This window comes from Osmerus mordax, chromosome 11 (assembly GCF_038355195.1).
Source record: "Osmerus mordax isolate fOsmMor3 chromosome 11, fOsmMor3.pri, whole genome shotgun sequence".
NCBI lineage: Eukaryota > Metazoa > Chordata > Actinopteri > Osmeriformes > Osmeridae > Osmerus > Osmerus mordax.
The window spans coordinates 9,768,293-9,792,314 of NC_090060.1; the positions used below are offsets into that span (position 1 = coordinate 9,768,293).

Consider the following 24,022-nt stretch of genomic DNA (forward strand, 5'->3'; position numbering starts at 1 on the left):
ACAGTTCTAGGTCATGATTTTACAGTACAGTGGTATGGTAACTAGTCATCCATGCAGAACTATAAATATGACACCTCTTTCCCCTTAAAAATGTGTTATTGATTTTGACAAACACAATTAGGATATCACATTGAGTGGAAATTTTATATTTTGAAAAATAAAATGTTTTTAAATGTGTCAAATTCCACACAATTTGTTTTACATACATACTGTATATGAATAATTTATTAATGCACATTTTACAGCCGCCCATGATAACCCACCTCCCACCACATAAAAACCATCCAACTAAAAATCCTTCAAGCCCAGAAATAAATGACATTCGGTGAAAATAGTCTCTTTGAGCCGTCTTCAGCCTGATTCTTTGCCAAAGCGAGTGTTATATAACTTTTAAAATCTAGTACTATTAGTACATTTGGTCTCTGTTCCCTTATCCATATCTGACCAGGATGTTATCGCTGTGATGGGAAAACTTAACATAAAAGTAAAAGTGCCATTCTTGTCTCCCATCCATCCACCACCCCTCCCCCTGTTCTGCACTAAATAGGTATCTTGGTAGTCCATGTTGGCCACGGTTAATCCTGTTATATGATTGGGCCATGTGGGCGCCAAGAGGGTCCTCCAATAAGAAAACCTGGTCTTGCAGAGTTTCTGATGCTATGGATGCGGAGCCTCAGCTGATCCTCCTTTGTGTTCAGCCTTCAGTGGGCCAGGCTAGTCCCTCTGTGGGTCAGGCTCGTCCCTCTGTGGGTCAGGCTCGTCCCTCTGTGGGTCAGGCTCGTCCCTCTGTGGGTCAGGCTTGTCCCTCAGTGGGTCAGGCTCGTCCCTCAATGGAAAGCGTAAAGGAGTAGGAGGATGGTGCAGACCCCGATGACTCCGCCCAGGATGAGGGAGTCCCTTCTCTTCCGCAAGTTGATTCGCTGGATGAGATTGTTGATTGTTGGAAAGCGATCTTGAGGGGGAGAGACTAAGGAAGCATACAGAAACTATGTGGACTAAACAGAATACTTTTTTTTATATAAACTTCATAAATAAAAGAGGGAGATATGATAAAGCTTTACTACTTGTCACACACTGGATAAAGGGGCCTGCTTATTTGATAACATCTCAGGCTATAACACAACTTGGCTGCAATTTATTTCTCATAAAAACAACCGCCTGGAATGAAAAATGGGACCATTTATGCCCATCATTCAGTCGAACAGACCAGAATTGCCTCATTTTTCTACCAATTCAATTTTTTACCAGCTCTTAGAGGCTGACTTGTGTGCCCTATTGTTTTTAACGACATAGAATTGAAAGAGATAAAACTGATCTCGGGGATCCATAATAAAGTTGCATTTGAAAATTACGCCAACTCAATTCTCGATCCCTCAAAACAGGTAAATTGACTCTATAAACAATCGACAAAATAATTGAAACCAGTGGTGTGTAAATGTGGAGTCAGCTGGCTGAGCGGTTAGGGAATCGGGTTAGCAATCAGAAGGTTGCTGGTTCGATTCCCCGGCCGTGCAAAATGACGTTGTGTCCTTGGGCAAGGCACTTCACCCTACTTGCCTCGGTAGGAATGTCCCTGTACTTACTGTAAGTCGCTCTAGATAAGAGCGTCTGCTAAATGACAATGTAAATACTATGCATTTACAATTTACAGCCGACTGTACAGGCTAGTATACAGTATTTTTTTACACAGGTTATCAGGCGCATAAACATTTCATCTGTGCAAATTCCCAGTTGGACTATCTAACAGTCTGAATGCATGGTAATTTTCTGTAAAAATGTTCCAAGATGTTTCATTCATGTTGAAAGGATACTAGCCAGGGTGTTGACCCTGCTCTGTATAGACTTCAGCAAGCCTCTCTGAGAAGTCATGTTTTCCTTGGTCGCCATGGCAATACTAGGGAGAGAAAAAGACAGAGAGAAAACGGTGAAGTGCACCGTTACATCAGCAGGCTGCAAAACACTTTTTGTCCGTCTTAATGGGTTAACAGCTGCGACCGTGACAGGGAGAAAATACCTTTTAGAGTGGGGAAGGCGATTTCCCATTCAGGTAAAACGGATGGATGAGTCAGACTGAGACAAAGGAGACCTTAGCAAAACACTACCCACAGACACTGTCATGCTCTCTCGTACCCAAACATTCACTACACTGACAAATAAGGCCTACTCTCCCATTGTCACCACGCCTCTCAAAGCAAAAATTCCTCTGTGGCAACAAATCCACAGAGGTTAATTCCTCCAGACAGCAGTTCTCTCATTATAGAAGAGTAAGAGGGGCTTTTTACACGATGACGACATGTACTTCACTCTGCCTAATGCATCTTTAAACAAAGTAGTCTAATTTCTGTATTTTCTCCCAAGGTAAAAACCCTTTAAAAAAAAAAGTCTGAGCAACTAAGTTTCAGCCCCTGTGGATGCAGCTTGACAGCTCTGCAGACAGCTACTGTTGCACTCCGATGTTCTCCAGAGTGGCCGCTTGCCGAACGAGAGAGGATATTGAGTTGCTGTGATACCGTAGCCTGATCCAAAACTTGGGATGTCAGCAGCTTTAGGGAGAGTAATGTAAACTATAGCCTGAAACCAGGCACCTCTTGCCAAAATGAGTGCATCTGCTACAGAGAAATTGGCACTGATCTCAAAAAGTACTTATTTTTTCTCCCTCGAATTAGGTGGTGTTGCAAACTTTCAATTGAAAATAGTATAACACTGCAGACTCCCCTGCGTGTTGATGGGGGTGAAGGTGGTGTTCCCATTAGTCAGACCATAAGATCAGAACATTGTGGCCTGAGATTGTAGCTCAATTCCAGGTAGAAATGACACTTCCCCAATGAATAGTGTGATTACACTCTTGGGACACATGATGCAATCAGGGCTCACACCCACAGACAGCAAGAAAAAACTTTACTGAATATTAGTATAATACCATTTTTACATTAAAAAATAAGTACATACATTCATTGCCTAGAAAAGTGAGCAAGTAAAAAAATCTACATAGGAAAAGTAATTTCTCTCAAATTAATATGGTGGACGAAAACATATGGATAATTGCCCTGTGGCGCTTAGGGTTCTGCACCAGTGTGCTCTGGTCTCGCAGGTTCCCTAGGAAGGAGGTCCCCTCAGGGCTCATTCTCCAGAGTGCCTCACTCACAAACAACAAGACCCTCTAACTGAACTGTATTCGATAGTGCTGAACTCCTTTGCCATGTGTGTGTGTTTTGCATGTGTTTGTAGGGGTTAGAGAGTTTTGTAAGCTCATGGGTGATTCAGAGAAAGTTTAACTTGTGTGTTTTGTGAGTGCTAGCCCTGTGTGTTTTGTGAATGCTAGCCCTGTGTGTTTTGTGAATGCTAGCACTGTGTGTTTTGTGAATGCTAGCCCTGTGTGTTTTGTGAGTGCTAGCCCTGTGTGTTTCGTGAGTGCTAGCCCTGTGTGTTTCGTGAGTGCTAGCCCTGTGTGTTTCGTGAGTGCTAGCCCTGTGTGTTTCGTGAGTGCTAGCCCTGTGTGTTTCGTGAGTGCTAGCCCTGTGTGTTTTGGTTTATGTATTCTGCAATCAGCCTTACTAACTTCGCCATCTCCCCACAGCAGATGGGACGGCCATGACGTACAACCATCCAGGGGTTTCGCTTATGTATCATGTTCTCCAAGGTCAGAGAGAAACATGTTTTGGCTGCCTTACCAATTTTCAACCCTGCTGACTGTGGAAGCAGGCGAGGCCAGCATTCAGCTCAATGCTAATGGTAATCGGAGCAGCCGGTGTGTTAGGTACAAGCTTCCTCACACTGGCTGCTGTCCAGCTGATGCTGTAGCCTCATTGTTACCCTGTCAGAGAACCTGTTTGGGGCTTCAGACGCATCTGCTGCATACTCAAATGCCTTTTTTATAGAGTAAAAAAAAAAAAATCATTAACTGGCTTTGTTCATCATCCTTCCTTTGTATTTTTTATTTACCCAAATTAAAAGCCAAATCCTAATTTGACTTGGTTTCACTGGGTTATATTCCACTCCTATGGCCAGACGGAACACACCTGCACAGCAAGCAGGAAAACTGGGTTCTCATTTGGCTTTCTTGTTAAGTGTGTTGAGGCTAGAGAAACACAGTAATTACAAAAGGCCTGTGTCATCCTCTCACTTTCTGCTTGACTACAACGAGGCGGAGAGAGAGTGACATTCTCGTGGAGAGAAGGGTGAGGGACGGAGGGAGAGGGAATAAGGGAGGGATTGCACGGCTCACAAGTCCACTTAATTAAGATCCTGGCGCCAGCTGGTCCCACGGGCTTCCTGCAATGTGACATCCCTGCAACACAGGAATGGAGGGATTGGGAGCGGAAGAAGGGGGGGGGGGTGAGGGAAGGAGGCAGGCAGGGAGGAGGGTCATCCGTGTGGCCGCCAGACTGAACCAGCCTGTGGGAGCGGAGAGAACAGAGGCAGGCTAGGATGGAGAGAAGGCGGCGAGGAGAGAGGGGTGCAGACGAGGTGACGGCACACCGCTGGGGGAGGCAGGCGGGCGGTTGGGAACAACGCCCGAGACGGAGCGCTGCGGGCGACAGCTGGGGAGGGACGAGGGGCTTGCTTGTTGTCAAGTGAAGAAGAGGAGAGATGCAGATCCTCAAGAAAGCACGCACAGGGGGAAGCACCGCCACAACTGAGCTCAACTTCTGAAAGCTCCCATCTGTTTCCGTAGTTGTAGTTTAGAAGAAGTGTCCCACTGACACAGAGAGCCCTGCTTGAAGTCATTACAGTTTCAAGAAGAGTTTGAAGGACCAAAACAAACTCGCAATTAGCTACTTAGCTACAGGAAATGAGCTTCAGCTAAAGCTCGTCATCAGGGGACATTGAAAGGAGAGTCTCGTCAGATCGCACCATTAAAAAAGATAGGATCAGCTTTTAGACCAATCTCTGGGCTAATCTTCCAATTGAGTGGTGTCAAAGAAGGGGATGTACTGGCAATGTGGAAAACCACTTGACTTATGTGAGGTCTTCCTTCCTCTGGGAGCGGGTGGGGATGATGCCATTTGCAATATGCACTATCAGGGGATGTCTGACGGAGATGGTTCATTCAGCAATGCAGACAGACAGGTCCAAAGCAGACAGACGGGTCCATTTGGGAGCATACATAAACGGATGTTCAGTGTAAGCTGTGTGTATTCTGTACATGAGTGCGGGTGTATATCTGTGCTTACCTTATTGTGTCGTCCATCAGTCGGTCGGAACTGCAGAAAAGAGAGGGAGGACACAAAGAGAGAGAGAGACCGTAACTGAGGAGAGGTATTGTGGTCAAACTGGGAGCAGTTAAGTAACTTCAGCTCCTCCACACATTTCTGGAGAGGTAGTGATCGATTCAGAGCTGTCCACAATCTGAAGCAGGCTACCCAATATATTTTGGACTACAGCGCTTCCCCTACCATTATATTAGGGGGGCGCCCCGCCCACCCAACGGCACCCCCTGCCCCCCCGCAAGTTTTTTATTTATTTTTATAGCGCCAGATCACAAAATAAGTCATTTAAGGTTACCTTTCCTATAAAACAGGTCTATAGCTTGCTCTTTTATTAAACAAACTAAATGGTCTTATGTTATTTATTTTATTTAAACGACAGCATGTCATTTCTGTCTCTACATGGTCCCCCCTCCCCTGTAAACCTAGGGGAAACACTGGACTAGGACTACACCCCCCTCCTCCCTTTTTTTCTCCCTACATCTGGTTCCAGAAATCCTTTGCAGCAGTACCCAAGTGAAGATAAACTAACTGTTAACCATGGGTAACATGAATTTACTATTGACACTCATTTCTTATTTAGGAAGGACTGGGTTGATTGAATCACATCAAGTTATGTTGCATCTGTATTTCACTTGTGGTGAAGAGAGAAGGCCTTAAATGTAGACAGTCTAATGCCTGGTTCATAGAAAATAAGACAACATAGCAGAATTCTGCTAAATAGTTGGGGAATGTCTGTTTCGTTCATATTGAATGATTTCTTCAGTCACCACTGTATAACAAAAGTTAAAACATGCAACATGGATGGAGATGAGGTTTTATTCATCAACTGTGACAAGCAACTCGGACATGACTACTTAAGACATCCATTATGCAGGCCTAACTCCTATGACAATTGTATGACACGGCACTCACTCAAGCAAATGAACCTATTAAACATACATTACAAGTCATGTCTTGAATTAGTCAGCGTGAAAGAACTTGCAAGAGTCTAAAAAGAGAATAAGATACACAGCTACCTCTACATAATATGAAATACTGCCATGAACACAGGTTTTGAAAACCGAGCTTCTCTATAAAAGAACAACACAATTCCCATTGGGTTGGAAATGTCACCCTAGCCATGTTCCTGAAATGACCTTTTCACTTTGACGTCTATAATCAATTTTGGTACCTGAACCCTTTGAAATGTGAAACAGTCAGATGAGTCCACTGGAGCTGGTGCCACCGACAAAATGAGTAATGTAGGCGTGTCTGGCCTGTCAATCAATATGTCAACTCTCTCATGGAATCTGACAGAAGATTGAAAAGAGTGCAAGATGTTCTGCTGCCAAAACCTGCTCTCAGCTTACCCTAAGGGGAGTGCAGGTAGTGTCCACTCTGCATGCTAATGCTGGTCAGACAGGAAGGTAGAAATGTTACTCTTACATGCGTCTGATGGACCATTTCCAATCTCTCCGAGGTGCAGAAAGTGGGACAATACCAAGAAGACGCATCTAATGCTCATATCTTAAACATAGTTAATGTACGCAAAATATAAATCTTAAAAATTAAAGAGGTGTGCGTTTGTAGAGCATTGAACTCATTTTGATCTCGTCTCTGCTACTTGCAGTCTGTCTCCCTTGCGAAGCACATGTGTGTTGAGTACAGGTAAAGATGTACTCAGGGCTCTCAAGTTTTGAAGATGGGCAAGAGTGATATTCTCTATCTCTAAATTCTCTCATAATTAATTGCTTTTTAACTTTAATCTTTTGTAAGGCAGAGTTTCTGGATACACGTACAGCATGTGTCTCTAAGGTCAAGAGGTCATACAGCGAAGCCCCCTCTGAGCAGAATATAGCATGCAGTCCAGACTGAGGGGAGACAGTGAGGAAAATCATGTACAAATAAGGCTTATGTGATTAACGACCACTTCACCTGCTGAACGTTCTAGGGTGTCAATACATTGACCACTGAAGACCCGTTAAGGAAGCAATTCTGTGTCATTCTATATATGTAATGTCCAACTCATGTATTTGAGCACAACTGAGAGACAGAGTTCTCACTCATGCCATCAGCTCGTCTTGAACTGATTGTTTGATCCGGGCTGCTCGACTAATAAACCAAAGTCAACTCCTTTCCTTTGTCGTGACTCCGTCCGGCCTGCCTTCTCCCGAATTTACATCTTATCAATCTTTGAAAGACAGCAATGATTAATGCATCCATGGCCAGGATATAATTATATGATTTTAAAAGTGACCTATAACATCGACTATGCAATAAACTTACATTTATTTAGTGCTAATACAATTATTAAGCCTATTTGGAGAGAGATGTTTATAATGTGACAATATGTCAGTCACCATGTGACAACGAAAATATGACCTAGTCCATATGGCCTAGACTACTTGTTCTGAGCATCATCTGGGAAACATTGTCTAACAGCAGTCAAGTTGTCATTGTTTGTGTCAAACAAGTTGTGAATTAGTTGTAACATTAAAACAGGAGAAGATCATGATACTCTGTGCTCAAAGTGATGCTCGAGCTCAGGTGGTTTGCTCTGTGGGTGAACGAAACTTTCCAGGATATGCTTTTTTTTCACTGGTTGTTGCGTTAAATATTACCCAGATACAATAGTGCTATTTTCTGATTGGCTATTGTGTAGCCCCTTTCTTTTTTTGATTGGCTGATAAGTGGCAGGCTCGATTAAGAACTCCAGGGGAGACGCGCTAGATTCCTGCCGGTTCCATAGTGAGAGCGGCACGGTCAGAGAAGTTTCGGTTGGGCACTGCGGCATATTAAATATATTATAAATAGTTTTTCTAAGTGAGAAATACAATGTGTGGTGTGAGTGCGTGACAAAAGACCGAAGTGAGTGACTTTCACGCTCAATGCGTGACACTTGAGAGCCCTGTGTACTACCCTAAAGGATTTACAAAAAACGTTTTATGCAAAGTCTTACAGAAAGCCTTTCAAAGGTATGAAAGAAAATGTAACCATCATGCGCACCTGCCAGCCACAAAGGCCAATATGGAGCCAACAAATTCGCTACCCATCATCCTTTACCTCCGAAATAGCTGCAGTAACCTCAAAGCTGGTCACATTCTCCAAGAAACTCCCTCACTAAATCAAAAGCTTGCTGTTTATATCATGTTTCACTCCATATTGCATCTTGGCAGGGGCGGGCGTTCCTTCATTCAGTCAGACTGAAGCACAAACAGTTGATGAAGACATATTATGCCAGTGAGATTAGCACTGTGCGGCTAGCCATTATGAATGTCCCCTCATCTTTGCTGACAAGGCTCTTTCTCTCTACCTCAACACTGTCAGTCCTCCATTACGAGACGCATTGGTATCCAGCTGCCATTTTATGACAGGGCAAAGTATCAACTTTTACACTATATGTCACATACCTTTCACAAGCCAACATGACCGGAAAAAAAGAACTAGCTTGCCATGCGTTAGCTGCACACTGTGACTGAATGGCTGGAAGTACTCATGACATCAATTCAATTCTAAAGGAATGTTTGTGTGCAGTATCATACATGAACATCAAACAGCTATTTACATGCTCACACCTGCAACTGCCAGAAAGGGCTTCTCTGAACCTCCTCTGTAATAGTCTAGGTCATATAGAGCCAGCAGCAGCATATTACCATAATGGTTAACGCTGCAGCTTCTGCTCAAGACCAGAAGATAATTTCCAAGATGGACGCCAATTTAGCGCAGACTGTATGAATGAATCATCAGTCAGGTTTGTAACTTTCTTTCTGTAAGAAAAACTAGTAACTTAAAATGCCAACAGGTGGTGAGAGAGAGCAAAAAGAAAATACCAGAATGTTAGGTCAACAAACAGTTTAATACAGACATCGTCTGCACATAAATACAGCACTGTATCACAATAAAGCAGCTGGCAGATTCCTCACTTCCTGTATGCAGTAGTTTTAACACAACCCAATTATAGCAGAGCTAATAGTCTGGAATGTGGGTGGGTTAGCTGTAACTGCAGATGGGCAATCTCTGCCTGAAGTCTGAATGGCTCTTCGATGCCATCTTTCTTAGACTTGGGAAGGAACCAAGACAATATGACAATGCTAATGCTAACATACACTATGAATGCTCGTCATAATTAAAGAGCAATTACTTTGATAAATCAGAACTAGTCACACTGCAGATTTTGCCGTTATATATGCTGTTGGGCTGAGGAACTACATAAGGAGTCGTGCGAATACAGTCAACTCACAGGTATTGAAGGGAGCATTTAGTGGAGCAATGTATTTACGCTGTAGTGATTTTTGACAGGCCAGTGAGGTGGCAGTAATGGCTGGGAGGCATGTTATTGGGATGTTGATAAAATGGAGAGGAGATAGCCATGTCGGAGATGAGGGTTTTCCGCAGTAGGGCTAAATCACTTGTTTGTGTGGACTCAAAGATGGAGCGAGACAGATCCCAGGTGAGTCGCTTGATGCTGACAACTCAGAGGGTGCGGTCGGTTAACTGTCTGACCCAGAGTGACTCATAAAACAACACACACACAGCCTCATTCTCTCACACATACACATTCTCACACACACACACACAGTCTCACACACAGTCTCACACACACACACACACATTCTCTCACACACACACAGAGTGGCTGTCCCCCTCACTCACTCCCACAAACACACAACCTTCTTCTGTGAGACTCAGGTTGCTTGTCAAATACAATGCTCTGAGCAGTTTATTCCCCAATTAGGATCGATGCTGATAATGTTTCAGTAGAAAAGAGCAGAAAGATAAACAAACAAGGCAGGAGTCATTATTTTCTTTGTTCTTGTAAAACAGGACATCACGGAATAGCCAAAAGGCAATTTGACAAAAATAAAGAAAGAACGAGCATATCATAGAAAAACTTGAGTTGGGCCAATTGGAACATTGCATATCACACTTCAAAAATAATTACTTTTCCTAATGACTCAGGGTTGAGGTCTTGCCTTGTTATGTTGTTGTTGCAATCAGCACTGCTGTGTCTACAGAGACCTTGTTCACCAGTGCCCCCCTCTCCACAACCCTCCTCCCAACCTCAGTGATGGATGTCCTCCCTGGGGCAGCAGGGGACATGGGCTCTGCCATCGTGTGCCACCTGGCTTACTCAGGGAGACAGATCTACGACGGGCAAGGTCTCCTTGTGTCTCATAAGCTGACCCCTGCACGGGCCCCACATCTATTATGCTGAGGGGGAGCGTCACGATTCAAGGAGACAGTGTCGTTGTAAGTTTGTGTGTGTGAGCGTGTGTGTGTCAAGGTATAGAGCTGTGCTGGCAGTTCTTTATCCAACAGAAGTTGGGCTCTTCTCCAAGGTGGGGAGAAAGATCGAGGTCATCACTTCTGAATTACAGGGGGGATTAATAATCACAACAGATAGCGTAGGTAGGCTATCAATAGAAGATAATCAAAGAAAAATGTATAATAATATTGATAACCATATTTTTTGTGTGTAATTGTAACCAAACCCTAATTAGGATGTGCTTACTGAACCATTGTGTGGGCAAAGTAATGAACTACTCCCATAAAAATGCGGCCTGATTTGGACAAAACATCACAAAAATGACAAGGGAGGGAAGTCAAAGTTGATTACAGTTTAATTCAGCTTCATTGTGCAGCTGTTTCAGCTGCCCTTTCCAAATAAATGAGCCAATCGAAAGGTTCTAATCCAATTTCACTGGGACATGGGAGGGTTGATTCAGTCAGCCTATTGGACAAGGAGGGGGAGTAATCGGGAATGGTCCATGGTCCCTAAAGACACCAGGTCTATGTGAGTGTTTAGTTGTCCTGGTAATTGGCTTTCATGGTCTTCTGTATTCTGTTTGATGGTTAACGTACTGTAGTTGATCCCAGTCAGTTCTAATGGTTAACCCTTGTGTTATCTTCGGGTCATTCTGACCCATCAGTCATTGTGACCCACCGTCGTATTGCGACAACTTTACCGCATACAAAAACAAAGAGAAGCATTTTCTTTTAACCGTCGGGCTGTCTCAGACCCCCCACATTGCGAAGGTTAAAAGAAAATGCTATTTATTTGTTTTTGTATTGGGTAAAATTGGGTAAACACAACGATGGTTCGTTGTGAACCTTTGGGTCATGTGACCCGAAGGCAGCACAAAGGTTAAGGTAAATTCACACGGTAAAAAATCCATTCGGGCACACTTGTCTTTCTCGTTTGGGGTCCCTGAACTAATTTTCCCTTCTAAAGCAGGTCTATAAGTATGAAGTGGGGACATCTAGTAATATTGTCTTGTTTTTATTCCATGTCCTGATGTTAATGATGAAGAATGGTTAAGCGGCCTTGAAGAAATGTACTACCTGTACTCAGTTTAACTTTTGAAAAGGTGTTAATTTTAATGGAGATGTTTCTGTATTTTTGATGAATGAGTGCACGCAATACCTGGTGAACCCATTCCTGCAGCTTAGGTAGCTCTGTATGCCAGAAGGGAAACACCTAGCAGCAAAGCCCAGTAGCTAAGTGAGTTCCATTTTACAGATGAAGCAGTCAAACAAACACCAAATGAGGTGAAAAGTAGTGTTTCAATTACCTCGTTGCCAAAGAGGGTGGCAAGTCAAAGATTTAGAAAGTTATTTAAAATGAGTTGGAAAATGAAACACATTGTTTAACCTAACATATTTAGAAACAAAAACAGAAGATAATCAAATTGTTCTAGGTGGATCCTATGAAGCCAATTACCTGTAGTAGCATGGCAGGGAGTGGGCATCACAGCTGGCTGATGAACAGACAGAACACCTGCTGTGTCTCGAGACATGGTGAAATATACTAGAAAATACCAGCTGTTACCCAAGTTAAAAAAAAAGGGGGGGGGGGGTGTAACTCAACAGCCATCTTACACAGCTGTTAGTGGGGGGCCCAGTAGGGCTAACGAAGGCAAGGTTGGGGGAGAAGGGGGGGGGGGGGGGGGGGAGAGGGAAGTGAACCTTCACATCCGTCTGCCGATGGCACTTGGCCTGTAAATCATTGGTTGCAGAGGACGGGGGATGGGGGGGGGGAGAATGCTGAGGGCTGCGGTGTAGCCTGATTCATTGGGTTTTTATACGCACAGATGAGACGGCGGGGAAAGGATTTATTTGTTGCGCACTTTTCTTTGGCTATGAGGCCTCAGTCGTACAGAGAAGGTGGAGGATGTGTGCTTGTTTGTGTGTACAGCGTATATATTTGTGCTAACGTGTGAATGGTCTCATTTTATGCGTTTCCAAAATGTGCGTGTCCAGTGAGCACGTGTTTCCCTCCCAGTGGTGTCCTGCTGCAGTCATTAAAAACTGGTCATTAGCACAAAGCTAATTCCCTCGTCTTGTGATTTATACTCGGGTGCAAGCTCAAGCGCACACATTCGGACACAGAAAACACACAGACACAAATGAGTCACCCGTATGCAGACCCAGCTGGACATAATCACACTTCCTTGCTGCTCCAGTGACAAACGGTCATAACCTTTGCAGTGCAGGCTCATCGTCAAAGCAATCCACGCATCTCTGCTGCCAGGGCTTTCTTTATCTTGTATCTTTACGACTGAACCAGTTCAGTCTAACTCGTGAAAACATGAACGGATTTTTACATCAAGAACGAGACTTTTTCATCTTTAGGGAGGACATTGAATCTAGTTATACGGTAGCTTCCTGGAGGCATCACCTCAGAGAGCTTAACCCTTGTGTTATCTTCGGGTCATTCTGACCCATCAGTCATTGTGACCCACCGTCGTACTGCGACAAAATTTACCGCATACAAAAACAAAGTGAAGCATTTTCTTTTAACCGTTGGGCTGTCTCAGACCCCCCACATTGCAAAGGTTGAAAGACAATTATTTTCATTTGTTTTTGTATTTAGTAAAATTGGGCAAACACAACGATGGTTCGTTATGAACCTTTGGGTCATGTGACCCGAAGGCAGCACAAGGGTTAAGGGACTGGGTTTGGTCTGACGATGAATGTACTAGATCTTGATCAGTCTTCCTCCTGTCCCATGTAAATATCACATTTAGATAAGAACCCCACACAGACACACATGCTCAACCCAATATCTGCCTCCAATCCCCAGCTCTGCTCCAGTGAGGAGAGGTGACGATCAAACGCTGCTTTGCTTTTGATTGGTCAGAGTCTTGGCGCGTGCGAGAGATTTATGTACAAGCTACTAAGAAGTGACAAGAACTACAGGAGGGAAACGAGGGAGGGACACAAGGGGGGGGGGGGGGGTCGTAACTGAGAAAGAAGGGAACTGCATAAGAAAAAGAGTGATGCGATCATGCTAGAAAGAGGGGGTGCAAAAGATGAGAAGAGATTGTTAGGTCTTTTCTGAAAGGGATTCAGCCCAGTCTAGTTTCACAAAACCATTTATTTTCCTCTTGTGCATGCACAAAACCACACCAACACTCAGACACTAAATAAGACTATCTGGAACAACTTAGGGGAAGAGGAAAACAGTAAGCATTTGTTGATACCAAAAAAGTGAGAGACAGAGCAAGTGACAGTGAGAAAGACAGCGACAGAGTCTTGGAGAACCAGAGCAGTGTTGAGGACTGGCGCAGAGCAACACTAGAGATGCAACACCACTGAGCCCCACGTTTCCACTCAGCGGCCTCACGGCTGGATGTCCCCAGCAATACCTTGTCTATTACTCAAAGAACCTACGCAACCCAAAAGACGTCATTCACCTTCACAACTTTCAATTTGAGGATTTTGGGAGGTCAAGAAATGTGGACGTTAGAATACCAATGCTGCAAATCTAGCAGCGCCAGACTATACATCACCACAGTGGAGCGGTGCCTGGCTGTCGCACCCTGCTCACTAGTTCCTGTTATGGGGCAGAGGAGGAGTAGCTCCACCGCTTCTTTCATACATCTGGTTCCCCTGGGCTCCCTTCACTCATAGAGATTACATTAGCATATATCAAGAGCTAGCATGGTGTGCAGGGAAAGTGTCCAGCCATGGATGTGGTGGTCTGAGAGGGAGAACAGGGGGGGAAAGGGAAGAGAGCCAATGGGAGAAAATGGCAAAGAAAAAAAGAAAGGGATAGAGAGATCACTGCAGATAATAATATAATTATGTTAGGTGGAGGAAAAAAAAAAAAAAAAAATGGAAATGAGGGAGGGGGATATGAAAAGGATGGAAAGGGAGGGACCATGGGATGGTGGAGGGACATGGGAAACATGCAGAGAGAAATGAGAGAGCGACAAAGAAAATGGTGCAAGAGTGAGGGAGAGGAAACTGCAAAGAAGGAAAAATAGAGAAAGAGGGAGAAGGGAGGGAAGAGAAAGAGAGGGGGGGGGTGTAGAGAGTGCATGCTCGTAGTCTACAGGGACATCTAAGCCATATGTCTGTGTAGCCCTGCAGTCGATACACACTGCAGACAGTCATTTACTAAAGTATCTATGAGCAAGAGAGGGAGTTGGAGAAGAGAGAAAGAATCACTTTTCACATTCTCACCGTGGATATCTTCCAAGAGCTTACCAGTGTGGCAACACTGCCAACCATTGGCCACAAACCAACGCAGGGACAGGGTAAAGAATCTACTGTGGAAACCGAAATGGACCGAAACAATTCCACTGCACTACAGTTAAGGCAGACAGAAAAGACCAGCGGAAAACAAGACACCAAAAGCCTCAAGTAAAGAGTCTAAGAGAGAAAGATAGGAGGGGTTGTGTCAGAAGATAACAAAGCTGTGTGTGTGTCTGTGTGTGTGTTGACAGAAAAAGGCAGTCCTGATCAAGGCCACAGTAATACTTGATCAGACAGCTGGGCTCTGTGGAGAATACTAATACACGTGTTCTCCACCTCACAGAGAACACGAGGAGGAGGGAGGACAATACATGTCAAAGGCAGACACAGAAGATTCCCTTGTCCTTCCAAAACAACCATCTGAACTATCTCCAGACCTCTACCCCTAGGTCAGTGGTCAATACTTTTTGTACTGGGATTCCTTTTGCAAAATCAGAACACAATTTACCAAACTTAAATTTCAAGTCAATACAATAAACTGTTGCATACCTCAGGTGTAACTGAACTGGTTTGTTTCAGCCTTGTGGCAATTGTTGGGTATTCTCTAAATTTAGGAGATGTGATTATAGGCATCAAAAATGAAACCAAAAAACGGGCGTCTTCATATGGATTAAGAAGAAATTGTACGCAACAAACAGAAACCAGCAGCTGCATCCATCTTAAAGAGCAACCAACAGATACTGTGAAGTCTTGGTCACAAAATAAATAGTCACCATTCACAAAAACATGACTGAAGAAGTCTCACACTTTTTATGAAGATACTGTGCTTTGGAGTAGTCACAGATTCCAATTCATTTATTCATTGGATAATGGGTATCCAATATTCAAAAGACACCTGTATGAACTCAAAAACTGAATTCAAAGTGGGAGTTATAAAATGAATAGACACAGGAATAAACTATAAGGATGCTGTGCTCTTTAGTGCTAAGAACTGCTAGTTCAGGGTTTTTAGGTGCTGGGGTTCCTTGAGTGTGCATGTATGAGAGAGAGTGGGGGCAGGTTGTATGTGTCTATATCCTGTATAACCTCCTTTTCTGACATGTTTTAACTACACTTATCCAAATGATCCCTCTCATACACACAAAACATACACAGTGCTCAGAATAGGTCACAAAACACTAACAATGTTTATGATCCATTAAGTAGAGAAAGAGGAAGTATCCTTCAGTTCTTTGATTGTGGAAACCTCTTAATGCCATTACTGCGGTCTGTAACACCCTTTTTCCTGCTCTCTCACTTTCCAATAGAACAAATCATGGGTAACATAATCTCACCCGCCAAAGCACTCATCTCCACTGTCTATGTCATTGGCTAGGGAAGCCTCTAATATCATCTGTGGTTTGAAGTAATCATATCAGGCTAACATGAAATGTTCTTCTCTTGCTTGACAATAAGGACAAGATTTCAGAGGCATACACAGACTAAGAAAGTGAGATTGGCAGTGTTTATCCAGGATGCAATTTTGACAGTGACAAAGGTCATGCAAGTCTGAGTAAGAAATAGGAATAAAGAAAAATAAAAGTGATGGGAGTGTAAAGGGCAGAGCTTAGCTGAGTCGTCCTCTCGTAAACAGTATCCCTCTACTTTCCATCGCATGCAAACATAGCGAAAGATACAAGTACTGTGTGCTAGTTGGCAATTTGTTTGTCAGGTGATTTGCATTTTCTGCACTGCTAGGTCTCTTCAGGGCCACTCTCCTCCTTTGATAGAGAAACCATCCACTCTAGACACTACATCAGCACCTGACTGAATACAAGGCAGTGATACACTTATTTTACTCAGATGCCCTGCTTTGTTAGGATTCCCCTTCTGGTCTCTTTCTGAGTTGGCAACACTAATGATGTAAACAGTATACCACCCCCCCCCCCTCTACTAGGATATGTATGGACTTTGTGATTATAAAGCTTAAAGGTTAAAGAAAAAGGGTAACACATGACTCTGAACTGGTGGAGGAACCAGTGTGAATATAACTAAAACTCTATTCCACCCTCCCTACTAAGTCACACCCATCCCTGAAGAGCCTATTATTGTAGCATGAGCCAAGAGCCCTTGAACGTGGGATGGTTGTGGGATGTGGCACATACACACAGTAACACACAGCAGACACAAACACACACAGCGTATTGTCATCTCTAGGGCTAATTGGACGGTGGGGTTTTGTCCTCAACCATAAGAAAAAGGATCTGTTATCAGCTGGCTGGCAGGAGCTGGAGACTGGCTTCTGTTCTCACACAGCGAGAGGCAGCAGACTGCGTCTTGACAAAAATTCCACAAAACGGTAGAAACTGCTGGAACAATATTGAATCAAGACACTACAACAACTGAAGTTGGAAGAATCATTTGCAAAAATCTGTATCTACATTGTTGGTCTTTTACAAAAACCAAGACAATTTACAGAATTAAGTCACAGAGGCATACCATTGGGGTTATACTGTAGGCTATATATTGATCAAGCTTTTAGTAAGCTAATACTTCATGAATGCAATCGCATTGTTTAGTTCAAAGACGGAAGGCTTTATATCCTATTTCATATCCCTTTTGATACTCTCATAAAAAAACTAAAAATATATATTTTGTGGTAATCCATTTTTTTTCACACATTGATTTTGTTTGTGTCAGATGAAGGTCTGCCAGTTCCTTTTGTTACATCAAGTGAATGGGGGCTTGGGTGTTCCTAGGTATCTTGGGTAATTGAGGCCAGTTCCTCAGAGAGAAGGCAGCCAGGACACAAATGGTTCACAGCACAGAACAGACCAATCATAGTGCTTTATAGACCTCGGTTACGCCTAATTTGTGAGATTCTCCAAGAGACAGTAGCCATGATAAATGTGATCCCGGTGTATTGCAGTGTTTATGGTTGGGGTGTGTGTGTACATGCATGTGTGTGTGATTGTGGCGACATCTCTCCTCTCACACACACACACATAGAGAACCCACAAAGAACGGATCTTCAACATCTTAACATGCCAGAACGTTCCAGGAACACCAAGATAAACTCTAAAACTACAAACATAAAACTACAAACAGCTTAGTGGTGCTTTATCTACAATCTACAACAATCTAAATGGCTGAAGTCCTGAACCTAAATATACTACATTAAGACTATAGCAATCGTGCAAAACATTCAGCAGTGTGTGAGGGAAGAAAAATGCATGGTTAAACAGTACTTGACAGAGACATTGACCTTTAGGATTTATGATGTCGCTATTTTAATTGGTAGCCTAATGAATACCAAGAAAATCGGAAGATTTATGAATTAGTGTTAATTGGATTTAGATGACAGGAGACTTCTTAAGCATACCCCTTGACCTCAAATCAGATTCAACCCAACCACCCCACATAAAAGAAACAAGTCATAAATTCACTGTTATCAGGCTTTTGTCACAAAAACTTCAGATGTTGCAGCGTAACCACAATTATGCCACCATTTGTTTTATTAACTGAGTGTAAGAGGGAGAGAACTGCTGCCCCATCTGTTACTCTAGCTGCCAGTGCTTAGCAAGCAAACACAGAGGCAATGATTTTAGAGTTATTCAAAATGGTCGACTGGCCCCATCAAGATGAGTTATCCCAGGATTTTTTAGACGCTGAATTTCAGACCGTTAGCCTGATTACTGGGAAGTGGCAGCAGCTTTGCGGGGAGAAAGGCAACAGTACTGGAAAAATGAGCGAGACGTGAAACATTCTGCTTTCCACAAAGGATCTCTACTGATAGCTTCCAACCGACAAGTGGACATGTTGAGCGGGTTATCAAATCCTAGGGAATCTCTTCTTGTGTTTATATCAAGACCAAAACTGCAGAGAAAGGTCTACATCTGTGTGTGTGTGTGTGTGTGTACACACACGTGGATCTTACTTTCTCAGGTGTTCGTGCTCCTTCAGAAACAGCTCGGTTCTTCTGTTGTTTACTCCTGAACCACTCTTGTATGTCCTGTGAGAGAGAGAGAGAGAGAGAGGTTAGTCTATTTAAATAAGCCACACCCATTTTGAAACTGGAAAGTGTCGAGCCATCCCTTATACTTTCAGACATTTAAATGGAAGGTCAAATGGATGTCTGCCGAGTGAAAGGACTGGCACACGTAGACCAAAGCTACAGGGGTGTAAACCTGGCTGAAGGGAACTGAGGCCTTCTGATGACATCAGCTCATTGCCAGAGCTGCACAGCACTGGTTCTCACACTGACACATTACACTATGACAGTCTTTCTCCAATGATCTACCTTCGCTGCTTGTCCATAGACCCAAGTCCTTCTCTTTCCATCACTCCATTCCACAATCCTTCTATCATTCCCTCACAAAATGGGGGATGCTGTAAAAGAAGGCATGGAGAGAGGAAGGTGGTGGTGGACGAGGAGGAGTAGACTACCTTTCCTTCTGCCTCCACTTGTCTCAGAAGGATTCAATAATAATCACAAGCATCAACCCAGGTACTAATTGTTCTAATGTGTCCAAAATGGCTACAAAATGCAGAATGGTGTCTGTAATGTTTAATCAATTCCTCACCAGCACTTGCCGTGCAATTTCCTGTATTGTGTTCCATGTATTAGTGACAATGCTTCGATTTCAGCCAAATATTGATGGCTTTGTGCAGGCTTATGTAGATAATGGTGCAGTTCAAGCTGTGCAGGCTATTTCTTCATGAGGTCAATACTGACTTTTAAAGCAGCCTGCACACTTGCTCTAATCTGCAATCTTGTTTTAAGCAAAAAGTTGGTGTGGTAAAATGTGTATACATACACACACATGTAACTATCCTACCACCCATCCATCACCAAACACTATCACATAAACGGTCATTACCCATCCCATACAACACACACTGCATTGGCAGCTGGTTGTCTTGGGCATTAAGGTTGGCCAGTCTGTCTCTGAAGCTCAAGTGTCGCTGGCAAAGTGACAACCAGTTTAATCATTCCAGAAAGCCTTTTTAAAAGGATAGGGCTGCAAATCAGTGGCTGTCGTTTGTGCTGCTGACATTTAGAAGTCACATTGGGGACGGGCGGTAGCATCTCTCCTCAGTGCTCCGCTCAGGGATCTGTGCAGGGCTCTGGAGCAGATTGAACACAGATGGAAAGGACAAAATGTAACTTAAAGGAGGTGAAGGATGTACGAGTTGTGTGTCTGGCGTTTGTAGGTGTGTGGGGGGGAATTTATTATTGATACATTGATGGGTTCGAATGGTGCTTCGAGTGATATACAACACTAATAAAGACCTGTGTGCATGTGTGGTGGAAAGACTAAGGTAAACTTTCAGTGATAGGGTGACAGATCCCTGTGCAGCCTGGAGGAGAACAGAGGGTCATATTGCCCCCTAGTGTCCTAAAGTTGAACAGACCCTGTGGGTGGGTGTACCTTTGTCACCAATGCACCATTTGAAACCCTCAGGCTTGCATAACTACAGCATGCAGTAAATAAATATATATTTTTAATCCACATTCTGAGATTGAGGAGTGGGAAATATACCGGTAGTGTCAAATCCATTTGATTCTGTTTGAAGTGTAATGGTAACTATGTGTCAAGTAAATAAATATGGTACAAAATATAAATATCCCAATGAATGTTTTTTATTTGTATGTTTTGGCTGGGGGAGGGAACACCTAGCAGTGATATTAGCTAAGCTGTTCCAGTAAGCCCATAAGCACATTATTGATGTCCTCCTTCTCCACCACTGCTCTGGACAGAAGAGATAGTCAGCCTTTGTTTTCAATGCTATACACAAGTAGCGTGTTGTAATTTACTCAACTGTGACAAGCCCTTCTGTTACCTCACAACAAGCTCATTAGTCAGCATTAGCCAAACAACATCACCAAGTCATTGATATGCATTGGATCAACAATGCATTGTCTAGCATTGTTGATTATTGGGGAAGGTTTCAGGAGGTTAGGGGGCAGCATGGCTAATTGGTAAAAATGCTGCTAACACCACATAGCTTTAAAATACATTTGTTAATAGGGATCAATCTTGATTGAATCCAACTGTCAATATTATCTCATTAATACTTGATAATTAAACAGGCAAGTTACAATATTTTCTATTTGAGTAAAAAATAAAATAAACGTTTTACTACTACTATGCTAGTATGCTAAAAATGTATTTTTGCGTGGTGCTTATGTACCCCAAACCCTTTACTTCCCTGGCATGTTGCTGAAAGAGCAACATTTGGATAAAACCGTCTGCAAAATTATTAAAATGTAAATAGTCTTTCAGTATGTTTGTGTATGTAATAGTTGGATACCACAGCACAAAATGTCTAACCAGTGTTCAACCATGACAGCATGGTGATCACAGCCCAGAAACCCAGAGGCATTTCTTATGACTTAGTACTGTCTGTTCTGCATGGGTTCCCCCCCAAAAAAACTGTTCCTCTGAATGAATAGCTTGAATAGCTTAGAACGCTATCAGTAGCATAATTACATTACAATGCTAGTCACAAGCATCCTGAGATGGAAAGATAGGTGAAAAGGAAAACAAAATGCACAAATGCGGACAAGAGAAGAGGGGAATTCATAAATGACTTTCATAAAACATCTGAATGCAAATGGGTCCCTGAACTCACTAAACGCTTCTTTTTAGGCTGCTTGTTTACACCGCATGACTGCTTAAAAACCCCTTAACAGCTATCCACATGTAGGTTGACTAACTTGCCTCAATCTTTAAAATCACAGATTTACGTTTGAAATCGGTGTGAAAGTGGTATTGGAGTTCAGCCAGCATGACACACACAAACAACCCTCCTGGCTGCCATAAAAAAATCCTTGCCTCACATTTCAACCACATCATTTCCTACACCCCTAAGAAGAAAAAAACACAGCACACACACACACACACACACACACACACGACTAGGGGTGGGTCAATGACAGAAGCTGCAATGGTCCTCTGATTTTTTTTAAGTCTGAAGATCAATAAGCCATTATAAGGGAGACAAGGGTATTGGTCTGGGACCCTACCCTTATTAACATTACCTTCATTCACTATTGAGCCAATATGTTGAGGCTCATGCTTTCGCATTGCAGGAACAGGGTTATAAAACTAGTTTGTGTTGAAGGAAAACATCAATAAAGGCTCAAGGTTCAATTTTCCAATGGCATATTTGGAGATTGAGAAATGGATAGATACTCACTCAATGTCTTTTCGGACAGACCCCAGCAAGTCTTCCCTCTCCCGGATAGCCAGGAAATTGGCTTTAGTTTTGTGGAATTCATGAGTGTAGTCCTGCGACAACAAAAGATATTCCATAACATGGAACTTGGTAAAAGGTTTTCAAACAGCATTAAGGTCAGAATAATGTTGCTAGGTGACAATTTCAGGACTATTGTCACCAGCAGGAGATGTGTGTGATCTTAAGTTCATGGTGTACGTGTGTGCACGTGGGAGGGAGGGGGGTGGGGGTACACCTGCAGGATATCTCTGTGTCTCTGGAGGGTGTGCATGAGAGCAGCATTCAAGGAGGACACTCCTGGTGTGCTGGTGTACTCCGCCATCTTGTCATTTACCCCTGTAAGCTGCCAAAAAGAGATAAATAGGTAAGATCTACACAAACACACAAATTAAGTCCTCACATTCCAACACCTGGCTATATGTGTCTGCATCCCTCTAAAACAGTCACTAATGACATCCTTTTATTGTTATTTGAGTGACTGGAAAATGTTACCTTAGCCAACAGCTGTTCCATTTCCACAGACATGGTGTCAAACATCCTGTCTTGTGTTGAGTTGTTTAGGAGAGGTGTTGTGTCTGAGCTGCTGAAGGTCAGAAAGGGACAGAGATTGACAAAAGAACAGAAAAGTAGTAAGAAATGTAAGCAAATCAGTGAGAAGAAAAATATGAAAGGAGGTATTTCTCTGGATATTTTATGCTTTTACATTTAGGACAGAATCACTATCAGTACGTTTTTCTTTAATTTCAACTTTCCAAATATGTGACCCCACTGAGTCATTTTGTTATTTGAAGGCGCTAGGTCACAAATATAATAAAACTGAGCCATGAACATACCTGTCTCCTCTACGACCATCTCTGGAAGTACTGTAGCTGGTACACAGCTTGCTGAAGGAGACCAGCTTCATGTCAAGCTCATTCTCCAGCTGCCTAGCCTGCTTTCGCAGATCTGTAATGTAAAATTGACAAATATAAAATTACCAAACCAGCTTAGGCTACTGCACGCAACTGACAGTGGTTTGGGGGGTGGGGAGCTAAATCGTGATGTCAGAGAGTTGTCATATGTCAACGGGGGAGGCTTGTTAAATTGGAAGATTCAGAAGTAATGCACAGAATTTATCAGGTGGGTAGGTTTCCTAAGAGGCTAGTGCTAACTGAATAACGGGCATCAAACATTTTGAGGAACCCTTGTTCAAGCCAAAGGGCAAAAACTCAAGTTAAACCTATCACGATCGGCTTCAATTTGTTCATTGTTTAGCCATTTACAATTGTGAGGTGAGCAGTTGCTAGCTTTTAATCTAGGAAACCAAACTGAAATGACTCGACCGATAATATATCGGCGACATGTATGGTTCGATTCCTAGCTATCTAGAAGCTAGGTCTACTAGCTAAGTAGCCGAATTCCCCTACGACACGGGCCCCGTCGTTCTGGAAAATGACAGTAGTTGAACAGAAAACTCTGGCGACCTAATTAACGATAAATAACTGATAAAAGGATATCCAATACCAGCGATTATGCCATGTTTACACGAGTGTGCCACCTCACCTTCCCAGTAGTTGCTGCTTCCTCCTGCCATCTTTGTTGTCGAACGTCACCACGCTAGGATGAAAAGCCAGCCTCAATAAGGAATCTCATTTCCGGTTTAGTTCTTCCAATATTTTCAAAATAAAAACGTGTGAGACAAATGTCCTTTTTTACCATTTGAATATGCAAGCATTTTTCAGTTGCAGATTAAAAGCTTCCTCAGTAGGTCACTTTGGGGAAAAAAGCGTCAGCTAAAGTCTTACATCGTTATAAAAATGAATACAGTTTTCCAACGCTGAGTTTGTTTGGGTTCTAATGGATAAGATGGTATGTTTCAAGCTATGCTCTTATTTTGAAGGAAAGTTCGTCAACATGAACTCAACAGATTTATGCCCTTTCGGGTCAACAGCGCATCCCAGTGGCATCACGCGGCGTAAGGTTTGGGAATATAAAACAGGTGAGATAAAAAATTGACTAGTTTTCACAAGGCGTTTTGAGTTTTGTCAATGTGACATTGATAACAAAATGTGGCCATGAAAATTGCAACTTCGAAACAATATAAGTACTTCCTGTAAATCGCTCTGGATAAGAGCGTCTGCTAAATGACATGT

The 24,022-nt window shown here is 43.0% G+C and overlaps 1 protein-coding gene across 2 annotated transcripts; it reads right to left on the reverse strand.

The window, feature by feature from the left end:
* Positions 1-23,477, reverse strand: gosr1 (golgi SNAP receptor complex member 1). Of its 2 annotated transcripts, none has more exons than XM_067246930.1 (9): positions 23,433-23,477; positions 22,724-22,835; positions 22,383-22,470; positions 22,126-22,233; positions 21,852-21,943; positions 18,586-18,660; positions 5,175-5,204; positions 1,812-1,894; positions 1-952 (listed from the first exon to the last, which is right to left on the reverse strand). In XM_067246930.1, the coding sequence occupies exons 1-9, from the start codon at positions 23,461-23,463 to the stop codon at positions 828-830; spliced, it is 744 nt and encodes a 247-aa protein (XP_067103031.1). In that variant the 5' UTR covers positions 23,464-23,477; the 3' UTR covers positions 1-827. The 2 variants fall into 2 exon arrangements, with proteins under 2 accessions (XP_067103031.1, XP_067103030.1); XM_067246929.1 differs by having other exon boundaries at positions 2-952; positions 22,383-22,473.
* Between the last annotated feature and the right edge of the window lie 545 nt (positions 23,478-24,022).